Consider the following 17,066-nt stretch of genomic DNA (forward strand, 5'->3'; position numbering starts at 1 on the left):
CTGCTCTCTCTCTCTCTCTCTCCTGAATCTTTTAAAGGTTATTGAAAGTACATACAGATCCTTCCACATGACAGATGAGACTTACAACACATTTAAAGTTCACTGTGAGAGAGGTAAAGAGAAAGAAACTCACAGAGAGGACCAATGGGATTTGTAAAAGTTGCAGGCTGGACTTGAACTTGTCACCTAACCGCTGCCCACAGCTTTAACTGCTGTCGCTGTATAATCCAGAGATCTGGGTTAACCTGCTTTTAACTGATGTCGGTGACCTACAGTCATAACGCTGATGGCAGTCACACATTGAGAGAAAGCTGGAGATTTTCCTGTTTGGCAGGCACACAGACAAATCTCTCAAATCTGAATTTCATGATAAGAAATAAAAAAAATAAAAGTTATAACAGGAGAGTTTACAGAGGGTTTCAGATGTCAAAATGCATTTTAACACCTAATAATCAGGAGAATAAATGTGCTTTTACCTGTCTTCAGTAAGAAATCAACAGATCGTAGTGTTTTTTAATATGATAACAAATAGCTAAAGCAGACATTAACACAGACACAACAATTAAAATAATAATAAAAATAATGAAATAAAATGAATTAATAAAACAACATGCAAAAAACATTTTCCTCTACTTATGTTTCTGCCATAATGAATAATTCAATATTTTAGGGAAGGTTTTCCTGCTGTCCTGTTCAGATTGCCCCAAACAGAAAACCTGCATCGGATTTAAGCATGATCAAATGTGGTAACATAAAACTGAAAGTACTACAATCTTAATGAAATATATATTATAGAAATAATTTAAGTACAAACATCTAAACAAGACAAAAATACTAAGTAAGAAAGTCATTTTTTGCAGTGTGACAAATGCAATTCAAATATAATTTAGAAAAACACATGGATAATAAAGATAAAAACAAGCCTTTTTTGCTGAAAAACATTTAACATAACATGTAAACTTACTATTCAGTACAGTATTGACAACTGACCAATAGAAAAATTATTTAAAAATAATTAAATCTGAGTTTGACTAATATAAGTCTACAAATATATATATATATTGGTTGCTATTATGTTATATTTGTCATACATTTCTCTTTCTTCCCCTTGTATAAGTGTTGATATGTGGCTTTTAATAATATGTTAATTTATGAAAATGTGGCGCTATTATTCTGCACACACCAGAATCTCTCTACTGTTCAAATGCAGAAATAAAAAACAAGCATCATGAATATAAAAGTGCAGAGGAGCGACGGTCCGGCTCCCAGACTGAGGAAGAGGGATTAATTACTTTAGTGTTTGACCCGGAGCGACCCGGAGCGGATTATCCCAGAGCTTCCAGAGAAAATGACAACAACCAAACCACCCGTCAGTCCAAAAGCACACAGATATAAAGAGGCTAGTTTAAGACATGTGACTGAGGAGATTTTAGCTTTCTTTTTTTAAAGGGTCATGAATAATAATGTTGAGCTCTGCTCTGATTGGCTGTTTCTCCTTCAGTAGCTCTGTGTGTGTGTAAACAGATCTTATGTTTGAGTCTGGATCAGATTTTGAGGAATAATCAATTGTTTGGAGATTGTTAATGGACGTTTCTGAGTGGTAAGTTTGTATTTTTTTCAGTATGGACCAGCAAAACATAACTGTAACGTCAATAGTAGAACTTCAGCCTAAATGCTAGCATATAGCATTAACTAGCATGTAGCATTAACTAGCATATAGCATTAGCGGTCACAGCATTGTTTTAAGCATTGTAACAACATTGTACTTAATTGACTGTAACGTCACAGTCAGTGTTATGTCGAGATTGGACCAGTTTTTCATGCACAAGGTTTACATAAGGAGGAGGAAACAATCTTGTTTGAGGCTTACCATATGTCATTACCATGTACACAACTCTTAGTATTCATCTATGATTTTAATAATCTTAATCTACTTCTGTCTCATCCAAACATGGAAGACAATTTGGCCACTGAACTTAGTGCTTAAAAGATGTTGAAACAAGAAATCAATAACAGGAGACACTTGATACAAAACCATCATACACACTTATCAATTATAGATTATCAAAATATAAATAGACTTTTACATTTACATCACATTACATTTATGTTAATATCCTTGTGTCATAAATGCCTGAAGAAGAACAGAACACAGATGCAGAATTATTTTTAATATTTTTGATTTTATTATAATATCCAGTTTGTGTGCTTATCATCCATTCAGGTTTTTGATTGATGCCGTATAGGCGACTCTGATGTCCTGAACCAAACAAAGACAGAGAGCAAATCTACTGCTGTCTCCAAAATATCTGACAATACATCACACTTATTGCTCCATAGTTTATAGATTTCCTAAGTAAAACTATTTCTGATTGATCTTTTAAATATCGTATCTCCTGTATCTAAAACATTGTTTTCATTAATGTCCTGAACAAAGCACTAAACTATTTCACTAACTCAGTAAAATCCCTTGTATTTCTAAAGTAATAACCAGAGATACCGAGCATATTGTGAATATCACATAGAAACACCAAAATAAATGCAGAGAAGCAATATTATACTTTATATAAATATTAAAAACACACTGTGATGTGGGTTAATAACATCATCTGAGCCCTCATTACAAACAAACACAAAATCAACTCCAGAGGCTTTTACAGAACACATCATCATCATCATCAATCATCTTCTCATTCAGAGATATTTGACTGAAAACATCTGTTGAACATCCATCATTTATTATTTCATTAATAAATTTAACATCTACCTGAACTGCTACAGTGTTTCATGGGAGGCACTGAGAGAGTTTATAACCCTGTAAAATTTGCTACATGTTTAAAGTGTTTGTTCTCATGGGCAGCGGTTTAAAGTAGGGATGCACCGATATATCCAATTCCCCCCCCCACTCTTTCCATTACCCTTTAAATTACGCAAATTTACATTGTGAATTGAAAATATGGCCATTGGAAACATGAATTTGGCAAAAACTCCTATATAACGCAAAAAGGTTTTACACTCCCATGAGGTGGTTTATCAAGCAATTTGAAACAAATGTTTTTCGCAAAGCGGCAATGGAAACACTTTATTCGCATGTTCCCTAATGCACTGCAAAAAATGATTTTCAAGAAAAAAAAAATCTTAGTATTTTTGTCTTGTTTTCTTAAATTAAGATGCTTTGTCTTGATGAGCAAAACGACCCAAAAATATAATCTAGTCTTTAGACCAAAAATATAAAATTTAAGTGATTTTGTGCATAAAACAAGCAAAAAAATCTGCCAATGGGGTAAGCTAATTTTTCTTGAATTTAGTGTTTAAGAAAAATTTCAATTTTTTGATATTTTTACTGAAAACAAGACAAAATACTAAGAATTTTTTTTCTTGAAAATGATTTTTTGCAGTGTGTAAGTCAGTCACATAATTATTTTTTCAAGATGACGCAGTATGAACTAAAACCTCAAAGAAACACCTCATTGGCGCTCCTAAGTATAAGTATTAATTTTGCTTGGTATTATTGTTTGGATAATACTCTTACATATCCTTTGGTTAAAAATAATGGCTAGTTTTACGAAAATTTGCAATAGAAACGCAGGTACTCTCAGACATCGGCTGATTGTTTAAAAACAAGACAGAAAAACACATCAGAATGTGATTACTTTAAATTGGGTCACAGTTTGTATGCTCTGCACTTCTAGGATTTAATGACATAATAAAACATAAAAAAGTAAAAAGCAAAACTATCGGTATCTGTCAGTATCGGCAGATGTCATTATAAGTAATCGAATGTTGATGCATCCCTAGTTTAAAGTGACAGGTGGAGATGCTGATTTGAGGTGACACAGATTATAATACATAATGTTTTTTTTGCAAATGTACAACAACCACCATTGAATATTCAGATGGCAGAAATCATACATTATACTACAGCTGTAAACATGAAATTGATAACAATCGATCAATAGTACAGCGACTTAAACCATAGCTTTAATAGCTGGATCAGATCCAAACCTGATTCATGATTCTAGCAGCTTTATATGATCCAGGAAAGATCTCAACATCATGTCCAGTTTCAACATGAAGAACATCATTACTCCACACAACACCTCATACAGATCTGTCAAACACACAGAAATGATGCATATTCACAATATGCCTAATTTAATTTTCACTTTGAATTGTGATGTTGGTGAGCCCGTCACCTTCAACAAACACTGACTGAATTTATACTGTATCATTACCTTCTGCACACCACGACTGTAAACACGACACAAAGAAAAAACAGTCAAACAGTGAAAATCTTCAAAAAAGTGAAACATGATGCCAGATGAATTATGGGCATCTCTGAACCACACCACCGAAACCAAAAGAAAGATTTGTGTGTGGACTTTGTCATGAAAGTTTAGGTAAAAAAGATCTGAAGTCTCCAACCTTTTTGTGGGCAAGGGCTACCATGATGGATAAAACAATCTGGAGGGCTACTTTTTGACTTTCACTTGTTGATTTTATTTTGCTAGTTGATATGTTTGATCATTGTTTAAAATGTTAACATACATAAAAGAAGCCAAGCTAATATAAAAATATGTAATAAATAAATCTTAAAATTAAGGCTATTAATAGAATGTGTTTTAGCAGGCACCTCACAGACTTCATGCGGGCAACCTGGTGCCCGCGGGCATCATATCGGAGACCACTGTATCTGACAGTATCTCTGCTCACGCTCTTTATTACAATCCTTCACTTTAGTTTCACCTTTAGTTCACCGCAGCTCGCTCTCTCTCTCTCTCTCTCTCAGCTTGTCCTTGGTGTTTTTTACGGTCACAGAAAACCCCTGAAATACTCCAAAATCAATACTTCACCCCCTCGAGAATCTTCCAGAGAAACAATCATAACACACGCTGTCTCTTAAGACTCCCCACAACAAACCCCTCATCATCACGGCGAGCGACCCGCTGGGTCTCTGTCTACCTGCTGAATCCCTGCTGCCAGTCAACACACATCACCTCCTCAATACATCACTGTCTGAATGCATTTGTGCTTTCTGTCTCACTTTTCACTTCCTGTCTCACTCCCGTCTTAAAAGTTGAAGAGTTTCACATCTTCTGAACTCTGGTCAGGTCAGACGCTCTCAGGTGTGCTCGTGTGTGACTGCTGTCCTCCATTCTACTCCAGAGACACGAGGGGTTAAAATTCATCTCACAGGAGAGAAGAGAACAAACATCACATCATCCTTCAGGAAGAAACAACATCTGTGACATCTTATATAATCATAAATGGTGTTTGCCCAGGCAACTATTACTACTGTATTATTGCTACCAGGAGCTTCTTTGCTCAAGATGTAATATTTCAGCCATCATTTGTGCTGCTGATCTTCAGATGATGTGAGGTGTGATAGCACTTGTCTAAGCTGTCAGACTTTTGATTTTCACCTGCTGCAGGATAAGGCCGACTAAATATATCTTATAGATTTACGCTGAAGGAGGCTGAGTCACATTGAAACAGCGCAGACTGAAGGATGAAACTCATTTGATTTCAGGCTGTAAGCAACCACCTTGCAACTAAACAGAACACCATATCAACCGCATAGCAACACCTTAGCAACCAGCTGAAAGATATTAGGATGGAAGTGTCAGATTTTAAAACAGGCAGGTATTACTTACATCTGTCACCCTTTTGGGTTATATAATGTTGGGTTATTTACATATATACGTACATATTCAACCTAAAATCTCCCTGGTCATGGTTTTCTCTTCATTTAGATCAGACTTATAAAAACAATGGGGTTGAATGAGTTGTGTCAGTGTAAGACTAATAAGATCTGTATCTTGTACAGTATCTTCTGTCCATAAATGACAGATCAACTTCATAGTTTTGTGTCATCATTACTCTATAAAAGTACAAAGCACAAACACTCAAATCTCTCTTCTGTTAATGGTTTAGCAGCTAAATATACACAACACATCAGAAAACACATTTTTGTCTTTGACTATTATTAACTAAACTGTTGACTTGAAACTGTCTTACTTAAAACACACAAACACCCGTGCGTGCACACACACACAAACACCCACACACACATAAACCAACACACACACCCGCACAAACACCCACACACACGCACAGAAACACCCGCACAAACACCCACACAGACGTACAGAAACACCCGCACAAACACCCGCGCACACATACAAAAACACCTGCACAAACACACGCACAGAAACAACCGTACACACACACAAACACCCGCACACAAGCACCCGCACAAACACACACAAAAACACCCGCACACAAACACCCACACATGCAGACAAACACCCGCACACACAAACACCCACACACAGAAACACCTGGATGCACACAAAAACACCCACACACGCACAAACACCCGCACACAAACACCTATACACACGCACACAAACACCCACACAAATACATATACACAAACACACGCCCACTCACAAACACTCATACACACAAACACATGGACACAAACATCTGTAAAACCATACAAACGCACAGAAACACCCGCACACAAACACACACGCAAAGAAACATTCGCACAAACACACACACACAGACACACCCACACAGAAACACACACTCACAAACACCCACACATACATACAAACACCCGCACACACACATGCACACAAACACCCATACAAACGTACACAAACACCCACACACAGAAACACCTGGATGCATGCACAAACACCCGCACGCAAACACCTGTACACACGCACACAAACACCCGCACAAATACACGCACGCACGCACGCACGCACGCACGCACGCACGCACGCACACACACACACACACACACACACACACACACACACACACACACACACACACACCGTACACACATTCAAAGTTGTGTAATTTTAACACAGACAAGATTGTGATTGAGTTTGGTTTCTGTTGTCACTCAAATCTCTTAACCTGATGTCACTCAATGCCCACAGAACAATAAACAAAAAAAAACTAAACACTGACTGGAATCTTTTTGGTTTTCCTATCTTCTCTTCTCCACCTTGAAAGGTTTGGACAATGATTAAAATCCTTTACATACAAACCCTCATAGTACAGATCATCAATATGTGATCCTCACCACAGAGTCTTCGTGGCTAAAAAGTGTAGCGGTTTGTACATGCAGGTGTCAATGTGCATAGGTTCCTGCAAAGCAGTCTTTGTATTCATTACAATTATCATAACCAAATCCACTGGAGATGAATTTGGCATTTCTATAAAATAAACAAACGTATGTTTTAAATATATGTAGACTTTCACACCCTCCTGTAGGTTGATTAACATATCTTTAAATATATAATACCATATACAGTATATAATATAACCATGAACGATAAAGGAGAAAAACAAACCAAGGAAAAACCTAAAGCTAAGTCACCTTACAAATCTTTTTAGAATCACAGTAATATTTAGAGATGTAAAATGATTTAAACACAGTGTACAGAGATAAAGAAACCGAAGTTAAAACGTCACACAGGATCAGATTGCCATTAGCGAATCAGGACGTAAAGAGGCACAGGAGGGTGCGATTCAACCTCACAAATTAGATGGAAGTTTCGAGCGAGACGGTTCGAGTTCAGACGGGAGAGAAAGTGCCGGTGAAGTCCCTACAGAAGGAACCTGAGCTCGTGAACCGGGTGGAGTCATGTGACCTGACACCGAGCTACAGGGCTTGGCCGTTAGCGTTGGCGATGAATACGGGGAAAGGCAGTGACCGGACTCCACAATGGAGCGGGGAGAAGACGGACCCGTCGCTAAAGCTATGGACGGATGAGAACTGGACAGTATATTTAAATCTTCATAAAAGCGTCTCAATGGAGAGTCCGTCCCTGTGGCGTGATGTCCCGGGAGCTGACCGGGACACGAGGACTGAGGTAACAGAAGAGAAGTGTGAGATCCGTCAGTACTGGACGGGTCACTGTAGAGGAAAGTCCTCCCCATTACAGGACTCTGTATGGTTGGACTGGGGACTACCGGGGTATAACAAGGTGAGACGTTAGCTGAGCCATATTGAGCCAGCGAGGCTAATGCTGACTTTTCTACATTTCTGGATTGCAAAGTCTGAGAACTATCATAAACCTGGGCTCGACTAGAAGAAGGGGATCCAGTTGTTTTAGTCTTTACCCCTCCGCCAGTGAAATGCTGCATGTGAATGGATTTTGACGGCGATTGTCCGTGTAATAGTCCGTGATTGAATAAGTCTGTGGAAAGAAGGCTGTTATTTGGTGATGTTGTGGTTGTGAGAGCGAGCTCGCCGGAAGAGTCCCCAAGTGCTCCACTCGACCCTGTCCCAGTGTTTCCCCCTGGAGTCGACTCTTTCTGGAGGTGTCCTGACGGCGGAGGGGTGCTGGGAAGAACGGACTGCTTCGGTCTGGGCTGCGAATGAAGCTGTGCTGTGCTGGATGTGGTGGACGATGAGAAACTCCCAAAAGGAAATAAAGACGCCCCATTGTGCCCAGACTGAGTGCTGCTACCGCAAACCTGCTGGCTGTTATTGTTCAATGAAGTGGCACCTGATAGATGACGCGTCCGGAGGGTGGGCAGAAGAGGGCTTTCGGCCTCGGTCCGGGGCTTGGAAGGAGAGCCAAACGGAGAGTCTCCAGGGTCTTCCGGCCTCGGTACGGACGACCGAAACCTATTTGACCGTCTGGTTGGCTCTTCCCTTGACCCTAGGACAGAAATGGGTGGCCGGAAGAGTGCCGAAGGCAGATGAGGGTGATGGGTAAGGGCGAGGGCGACGGACGTGGTGGCGGCGGCCGCCTGTAAAGGTGCTTGGATCAGAGGAGCCCAGATGACCGGGGTTGGTGATGGAGGAGCAGGTGGAGAGGAGGTCTGCAGCAGATCACTGCTGTGTGCCATGTGTCGATCGTGCTGTACGATCTGCTGAATGATTTCACTCTCCTGATAATTCAGAAGTCCTGAACTCAAGTCGTGCTGGACCTTGTGCTGAAGTATAGAGTTCTTCTTACCTGATGAAAGAAAGTCATACAGTGAAAGAGTGAAATGATTCATTTATGCCAATGGCAAACGCTTTTATTCAAAGTGAGAGAGATCAAACTTAGTTCAGTTTTATCAGATCAAGCTCAGTTTTACAGGAGCAGATCGGCTTGTGTTTAACTGACTGTATATTGCCAAAAATGTTTTGGTGAAATAAACTGAAATAGGTCTGAAGTTGAGGCGGTAAAATTAATAACTGTAAATAAATAAAAACATAACACGATAACCAAAATTAAAATAAACGTATATAAGCAAAGTAAAAAACAAACACACGATAAAATGACAAAATTAACTTAAATTACCAAGAAAATGGAAGCACAAACAAAAATAAAAACGATTTCACAATATTACATTTTTGGAAAAAAGTTGCCAGTCAGCTCACAAAAGTTTAATGCCTTCCAGAAAATGTTCTTCTTTAAATATATCAAATGAAAAAACAGATCCCCCACTTTCAAACAAAATAAAAAAATCCTACCTTCATTTGTATTCTTTTATCATCTCTCAATGATAAAAAATTTCCAAAATTTTTGTCAGGGATCAGATGCAAAATGTTGATAAAAACATACAGAGTTTTTACTGTTTTTGGATCAGTGTTTTATACGTTGTTTAAGAGCGGCATCTAGTGAATTATAGCAGAGATATGGATTGCTGTAAAAACTTGTCATTGACAGGGAAGCGTTTTCTCTTAACTCTTTCCCCGCCATTGACGAGATATCTCGTCAATTAAGAGAAAACGCTTCCCCGCCAATGACGAGATTTTCCGTCCTTCCGCAATACCGCTATTATCCACCAGGTGGCGCCTTTCCGCAACTTTTTAAAACCGGAAGTATTGCCCTATGGCAAGCTGCTGCATGTCTGTGTCTGTTTTAAAGATCGCTCTGAATGGGATCTCTATGAAAAGTCCGTCATAAAAATGGAATTATCTCTGCTTTTTGCTCAAAATATGGTGTTTTTGCAAAAACCTACCCATATTCAAAAGCTGATTGCAAAAGAACCACTAAAGGTAGGATGAAACGGTTTTTTTTTGTTTGAAAGCAGAGGGTCTGTTCTTTCATTTGGTATATTGTATGTTTATTTATTTAAAGAAGAACATTTTCTGGAAGGCATTAAACTTTGGTGAAAATCATGAAAAACGCTGGCGCTGGCTGGCAACTTTTTTTAAAAACGCTGGCGGTGAAAGAGTTAATTGACGAGATAACTTAATAAAAGATCAATAAAGCTTAAAAACATACAAAAATTTGTCATGAAGATGCATTTTAATACAGCGAGAAGCATTACCTGATATTTTATATTGTTTATTGTGTGCAAGGTAAAGTTTTTCATTTTCTATGTGTGTTTTACAAAAATACACTTTACACAAACGTGCGGTCATGTATGTTGAATTGCTCATCTCTTCCTGAAGTGCTGAAATGTCAATCACTTTTCCATAAAATCATTAAGGTTTATTTTCTGTAATATTCAATGGTATTCTCCTCATAATTGGGTCTATTCTGTTAAAGAAGATTTATTTTAAATTACCGGAGACCCGAGGCCACAAATATCAGATCCGACCTTGTCCCAGCTGAGCCTTTGTCGCAAAAGTTTAGACCCGAACCAACTCTGGTTGGACATCAGGTATTCAGATCCAAGTGGACCCATAAAGACCCTTAGTGTAGGACCTTTACAGCGGTTTGACTTCATCACGGACACAGTTTGATCAATAAATGGCCATTTGAATGGAAACAGACTGAGTAGGATAATTTGAAAACTTTTTTTACCCATATTCACTTTTTTGTAGGGCTGTAACTAACAAATAATTTATAATCGATTATTTAGCTATTATTTTTCCGATTAATCGACTAAAGATATTTAAAAAATTACTAAATTTTCCCTCTAATAAGACACTAAAATAGGGTAATCACATTAGGATACTTTTTTATTTATTTTATTTTTGCCAACGATTAATCTTAATAAATATAATTTTTAACTTTAGACCTTGATGGGGCAGTTTCACAGACAGGGTTTATATTAAACCAGGACTAGGACCAAGTTATTTTAGGACATTTAAGTAGTTTTTACAAACATACATTAAAAAAACATTATTGATGTGCATTTTGAGACAAAATGGCACTGATGTATGTTAAGATGTTAATGCAAGATGTTTTAAAATAAACATGCATTATAGTCTGGGATAAGCCCTGTCCGGGAAACCACCCCGATGAGTATTAACATTATTTGTTATTAACAAAATAAATAAGCCGTTATAATATTAAAGTCATATGCATGCATTGTAACTAATAAAAACCTGTATTTCCCCCTTACTTTAAAACAGATGCTTAGTTTGTGGTTATACAATACTATTTTTATGGAAACCCAACAACAATGAAACAAATACAAACTCACTTATATTAAAGGATGAAGTTTAACCTTTATTAACCAGTGTTCGTTAACCAGTGCTTTTGCTTCTGGCATTGTCTTGCAGGGTTGCCAGATCCGCGTAACAAAATCAGCCTAATGGACATTTAAAATTAGTCCAAAAGCATTCCAATGATTATTTACAGCCCAAATACCAAGAACTAATGAACCAAATCCTTCAATCTCTAACCAGAAAAGAAGCCAAATTTACAACTCCACTGGAAGGCGGATCTGGCAACGCTGCGGTGAGAAGAAGCGTCTGATAAACATGCAGCTCGTGCTGTAAGAAGAAAATGTGCCTGACTTTAATTATGAATGCACAGTTCGTGCTGTATCAGGCAGATGCGTGTCAGAGCTGTCCGACAGGAGCATGTGATGTCACAGACCAACTCATCGTTGACAACTAATTTTAATATTTGATTATGATCAATTTTATCGATTACTTGCAGCCCTACTTTGTTGATAACAATACAGCTCAACAACTAGATGAAAATATGGTTTTAGATAAAATGAGCACAGGAAACATGAGCAGAAGAAAACCAGTATCATTCTTATTCAGGTTCACATCTCTCTAAACTGACTGACAGACAGATGGACATTAATGATAATTCAGGACCAATGATTCCTGCAAAATACGTATGTCAAAAAAGTTTTTATTTTTATTCATAAATTCTGATTCGCTTGAAATATGACCTTTACGTGTCCATGGCATGTTAATGAGAATCTAATAAATGATTCAAACAGATCCATACAGACTCAAAATTACTGCAGACAACCGGATGAAACTTCAAAGAGACACTAAATTGTCAAGTATAAAACTAAAAGAAGTTTTAATGTGACCTTCATATAACAAAACAAAAGTATATTCAGGTTTATAAGCTCTCAGTCGCACACTGTGTCTGATACTCAGTTAGTTGTTATTACCGCAGTAAGTGATGGATGAGACACCCGCTGAGAAAAATACACACCACATGACCTCAAGAGTCGAGAAAACCCCAGAGATCGACAGAGAAATTACAGTCTGAGAGTTTAACCTGAGGTTTTAGTTACACATTAAACTGGAGCAAAGCGTTTGTGTAAAATTGATTAACATGAACAATTTCAATGAATTAATATGAAGAGGAAAGTGAACACATAAAGGCAAAAACTTACCGATACGATCTAATCGATCGACAGCGACGGTCTCAAACGCTCTTCTCATCATTGGATATTCCTCCAGGACTTCATTGAAGTTATCCACAGATAGAGAATAGAGACGACAGTATGTGTCTGCCCGAACACTAGCTGTCCGTCTGCCTCGGGTTAACAGACAGATCTCTGAAAAATAAGAAAACACACAAGAATATTCACTTCTGTATAATAAGATCAGACTGTTAATGCAGATATAAACTTACTTTTTATTATTAAGCCCATGTAAAGTCATTCATGAGCCTCAAACACAATTGTTTCCAGTGTTGTGCCTGAACGAGTTCATTGAATGAAAGTTTTGGGTGAATGTGAACTGAGCGTACTGTATTACTGCCTGATGAACGTTACTATGAACTTGTTCATTCTGGTGTTTGTGAATGGCACGCTTTCTCAGTTTAACGTCGTTCAATAGGGTGGCAGATTTCTATAGAGTCTTCCAGGTGAAAACCCGGCTAACCCGGCTGTAAACAGGCCTTAATGTGTAGCGGAAAAAACACCCAATCTGGCAACACCAGCGTTTCACGGCTGCATGCGTCATCAAAACAAAAAGAAGCATGGAGGTGACACACTGACTCTGGACGCTGCTGAAATCCCTGCCGTGCCACTCACATAGTTTAACATTATCCCAGCGTTTTTTAAAAAAGTTGCCAGCCAGCGCCAGCATTTTTCATGATTTTCACAAAAGTTGAATGCCTTCCATAAAATGTTCTTCTTTAAATATATAAACAGACAATATATCAAATGAAAGAACAGACTCTCTGCTTTCAAAAAAAAAAAAAAAAAAAAACGTTTCATCCTACCTTAACTAGTTCTCTTTTTATGACCTCTCAAATATGGGTAGGTTTCTTCAAAAGCACCCAATTCTGATCAAAAAGCTGAGATAATTCCATTTTTGTGAAGGACTTTTGATAGAGATCAGATCCACCTGGTGGATAATAGCGGTATTGCGGACAGCTGGAAATTCTCATCATTGGCAGGGAAGCATTTTCTCATCTTGTCAATGGCGGGGAAAGAATTAAATAACATCATATTTGTCCCAAATCGTTAACAATTAACATAATCTGCTAACGCATAGTCTGGATCTTGAAATAGACTCAGCTCACACTATTTAACATGCACGTGCAGTGTGCAATACCTGCGAGTTGCAATACACGACGCTGCCCAACGCTTTTTACCCAGTGTGCTACCCCCTTGAAACACCCGGCCTGCCTTTCAAGGTATGTGCAAGCAAATACAAAAATTAAAAGACAGACAATGCTAACGTAAACCCTGGATGGATAAGGATTTAAACTTGGATATGAAGATGAAATCTGACGCATTTAGCTTCAGTGTTAAAACTGATCAAATAATTGCTGTCTGTGGTTCTATATGGGCTATAATGGCAATCATTTAAAAAAAAATATGGGAAAAAAGAACTATAAATTAGTTCATTTTTGGAACTGTGAACTAGTTCCAAATTTTGAAATATGAACTATGAACTGAACTAGTTCATTTTAAAATGTGTGAACTGAACTTTGAAGTAGTTCAACACTTATTGTTTCCTTCTTCTTATGTAAAGCTCATGCATGCAAAAGACCGCTGGAAAACATAACACCAACTGTGACCATGGTGACAATTGATTATTCCCCAAAATCTGTATCTTCATCTGATACAGACTCAATCATAAGATGTGTTTAAACACAATAAAGTCACAGACCTCATATTTAGAGATATCTGTGAATAATTTAACAGTTTATTTCAATGCATTCTTTGGCACCTTTAAAAAAATTCAACTTACATGAAAAGATCTTTTGTTTTCCTTTCATTCAACCTAATTGAGCAAGCAAATATTTCAATTTGCTAACATTATTGGATTCATTGTTTTAAAACCGAAATGACCAAAGTCAGACAGTAATAATATCATCAATAAACATAAATGAGACTCTCCGCTCATCTCGCATTGTTCCTGCAGACACAGAGATAGTTTGTGAATAAAACCTGAATGAGACAACAAACAAGTGTTTTATCCTCTGTCCAACTACTGATGTGAATCTAAATGTCCAGAGATCCTCATGATTATTAAAGAGGACACAGAGCTGTGGAGATCTGGCAACCGGACCAATCTGACTGCTCTTTCATAAACAACAAATATTGCCAAACATCACAGCCATCTAGGAACATCTGTCAGCATTTACTTGACCCAATTTAAAACATTGAAAAACCAGATCAGTTTCAGCATGTTTGTGTGATGTCACAGTAATTCGTGCTCTGCTCTGACTCATCAGATGAAGAAATAATCCGATAGAATAGTGGATTTATTTTCCATGATGGTGATTATATGATCTGTGTGTGTTACAGACCGGATCTGTACTTAAACACACAAACATAACACTAACAACAACAACACAATATCAAAGCAAACACTTATCACTACACTTATGAGCTGTGAGGATTTAAGATGATGTTGTTTCTCCAACAGCTCTTTATGCTTTTCAGATGAACTGATGTTATGTTAGATTTGTCTGAAATGCACTTCTGATATTTTATTGTGATATCATCACAATGTTGTTTATCAGTTTGTAGGTCTCTGTAACCCCATTCACACAGACCTCTGGTCCCAGAAAATACCCGTAAAATTGCCAGACAAGCGTCTGTGTGAACAAAAACTCGTTCCGTTAATCTTCTGGGATCGTTGCCGGAAAGAGGACCTAGTAAGATACGCGGGTAACCCTCTGTGTGAACAGAAAGCTGCAAGAATGCCGTAATGGGCGTGTCGAAGTGAGGACACGCGCGTCATCATCACAACACAAGTTATGGTTCAGCTCCTTACAACGAGAGATAACATGCATATAAACATTCACCACGAGAAATGTTGCAAACTAGATTGAAGCAGTTATCAGGAAATGATATACAGTATGAGACGCATAAACAATGACGCACGTGCCGTAGTGAGGACGCGCGTGTCATGGCAACATGAAGTTGGTTCAACTCTTTAAAATCAGGGATTTACAACATTCACTACGAGAAATGTCAGCAAACTGGACTGAAGCAGATATCAGGTAAGTTAGCTCGTTACTTACTGCGTTGAAACGGAGATCATTCAGCAGCATAAAAGAATATCGCGTCACGTGCTCATTTGAGCTATAATAAATGAAAATACCCGCGCGTCATCCCACCAATATATATATCGTTCAGCTCTTCAAAATGCGGGTTTTAAATGCATATAAACAATCACGATGAGAAATGTCTGAAAACTGTATTAAAGCAGAGATCAGGGAGCTCGTCAAATATCCACTCTGAAGCTGAGATCATTCACCAGAATAGAACTGTGCATTCACGCGCTCCTTTATAGTCTTATCATAAACAAAAATGCACGCGAGTTGTTTCTGGAGAGAGAAATAATAAAAAATATGCAAACTTCAGACGCTGCGTAGAAGAGAGGGCGGGACTTTCAACAGGTCACGTGTCTTTCCGGGATCATCAGATGCCGTGTAATCTTGGCAGTGTGAACGAACAAAAACTCTTACCATTCCGGAAAAATCCAGGATGCATTTTACGTGTATTTTCCGGAATGTCTGTGTGAAAAGGGCTTGTGTTAGTCCATCTCACCTGTGCTTCGTCAGATCTCATCTTCTCTTCTGCTAATATACCATTAGACCGCAGATGTGTGCTTTATAACACATTTACACAGTAATAATAATCCACCTGACACTTATGTGAGAATGCAGAATAAAAGGACATGAGAGTGACAATCTGTTCAGTAAGACAAGCAAATAAACCTTAAACCCTTTGTGTTTGAATCATGACTGAAACTCACTGCTGTTAAACCCCACAGATTGAACGCATACACTATCTAGATGCATTACAGTATGTTTAAAACCTCCTTATAACTTAAGGGGTTCATTGTAAATGACAGAATATTATGGAAACCTTGTGATGTACAGTTAGTTTTATTTCCCAAATGCATACATGTAAAACCTAACAGTAAAATCATTATGTGTGCTTCCAGAAATAGAATAAAACATTTTAAAAACATAAAAATCTTTTCAAAAACAAACTTTCTCTCAACATATATTGTTTCAGAACGGGGAAAACTTGGTATAAGCACTTCTCGTATTATTGCCTCCATATGACAAATCAACTTAAAAGTTTCCTAATCTTTGTAAGTCGCTTTGGATAAAAGTGTCTGCTTAATGCCTAAATGTAAATGTAAATTTTTTATATAGTCAGTTTAGTTTCTATAAATTATTAGCAAAATGCCTAAATGTAAAAACAAAACACCTCAGCAACTCCACTAATGGTCAAAAGTTGTGAAACATTTGACTGAAAAATCTTTTAATCCAAAGGTGTGTGTTTAAATGCTTGAAATTACTTTTGTAGACAAAAACGTTATATAAATGTATAATACACATATATTTTGTTAATTAGAAAATTAAGGTTAAGGTTAATAAAAGTTAAATAAAAGTTTAGGGCCAGATTTACTA

The 17,066-nt window shown here is 37.7% G+C and overlaps 1 protein-coding gene across 1 annotated transcript in view; it reads right to left on the reverse strand.

The window, feature by feature from the left end:
* Positions 1 to 7,486: 7,486 nt before the first annotated feature.
* Positions 7,487 to 17,066, reverse strand: part of hcn4 (hyperpolarization activated cyclic nucleotide-gated potassium channel 4) — a 60,082-nt gene continuing 50,502 nt past the window's right edge. The window contains exons 7-8 of the mRNA XM_073815688.1: positions 12,568 to 12,732; positions 7,487 to 8,993 (exon numbers count right to left, since the gene is read on the reverse strand). Coding sequence (XP_073671789.1) covers positions 7,561 to 8,993; positions 12,568 to 12,732 — 1,598 coding nt within the window. The 3' untranslated portion in view covers positions 7,487 to 7,560. The remainder of the gene's footprint in view (positions 8,994 to 12,567; positions 12,733 to 17,066) is intronic.

The sequence above is a fragment of the Paramisgurnus dabryanus genome, chromosome 9 (assembly GCF_030506205.2).
Source record: "Paramisgurnus dabryanus chromosome 9, PD_genome_1.1, whole genome shotgun sequence".
NCBI classification, from domain to species: Eukaryota; Metazoa; Chordata; class Actinopteri; order Cypriniformes; family Cobitidae; genus Paramisgurnus; species Paramisgurnus dabryanus.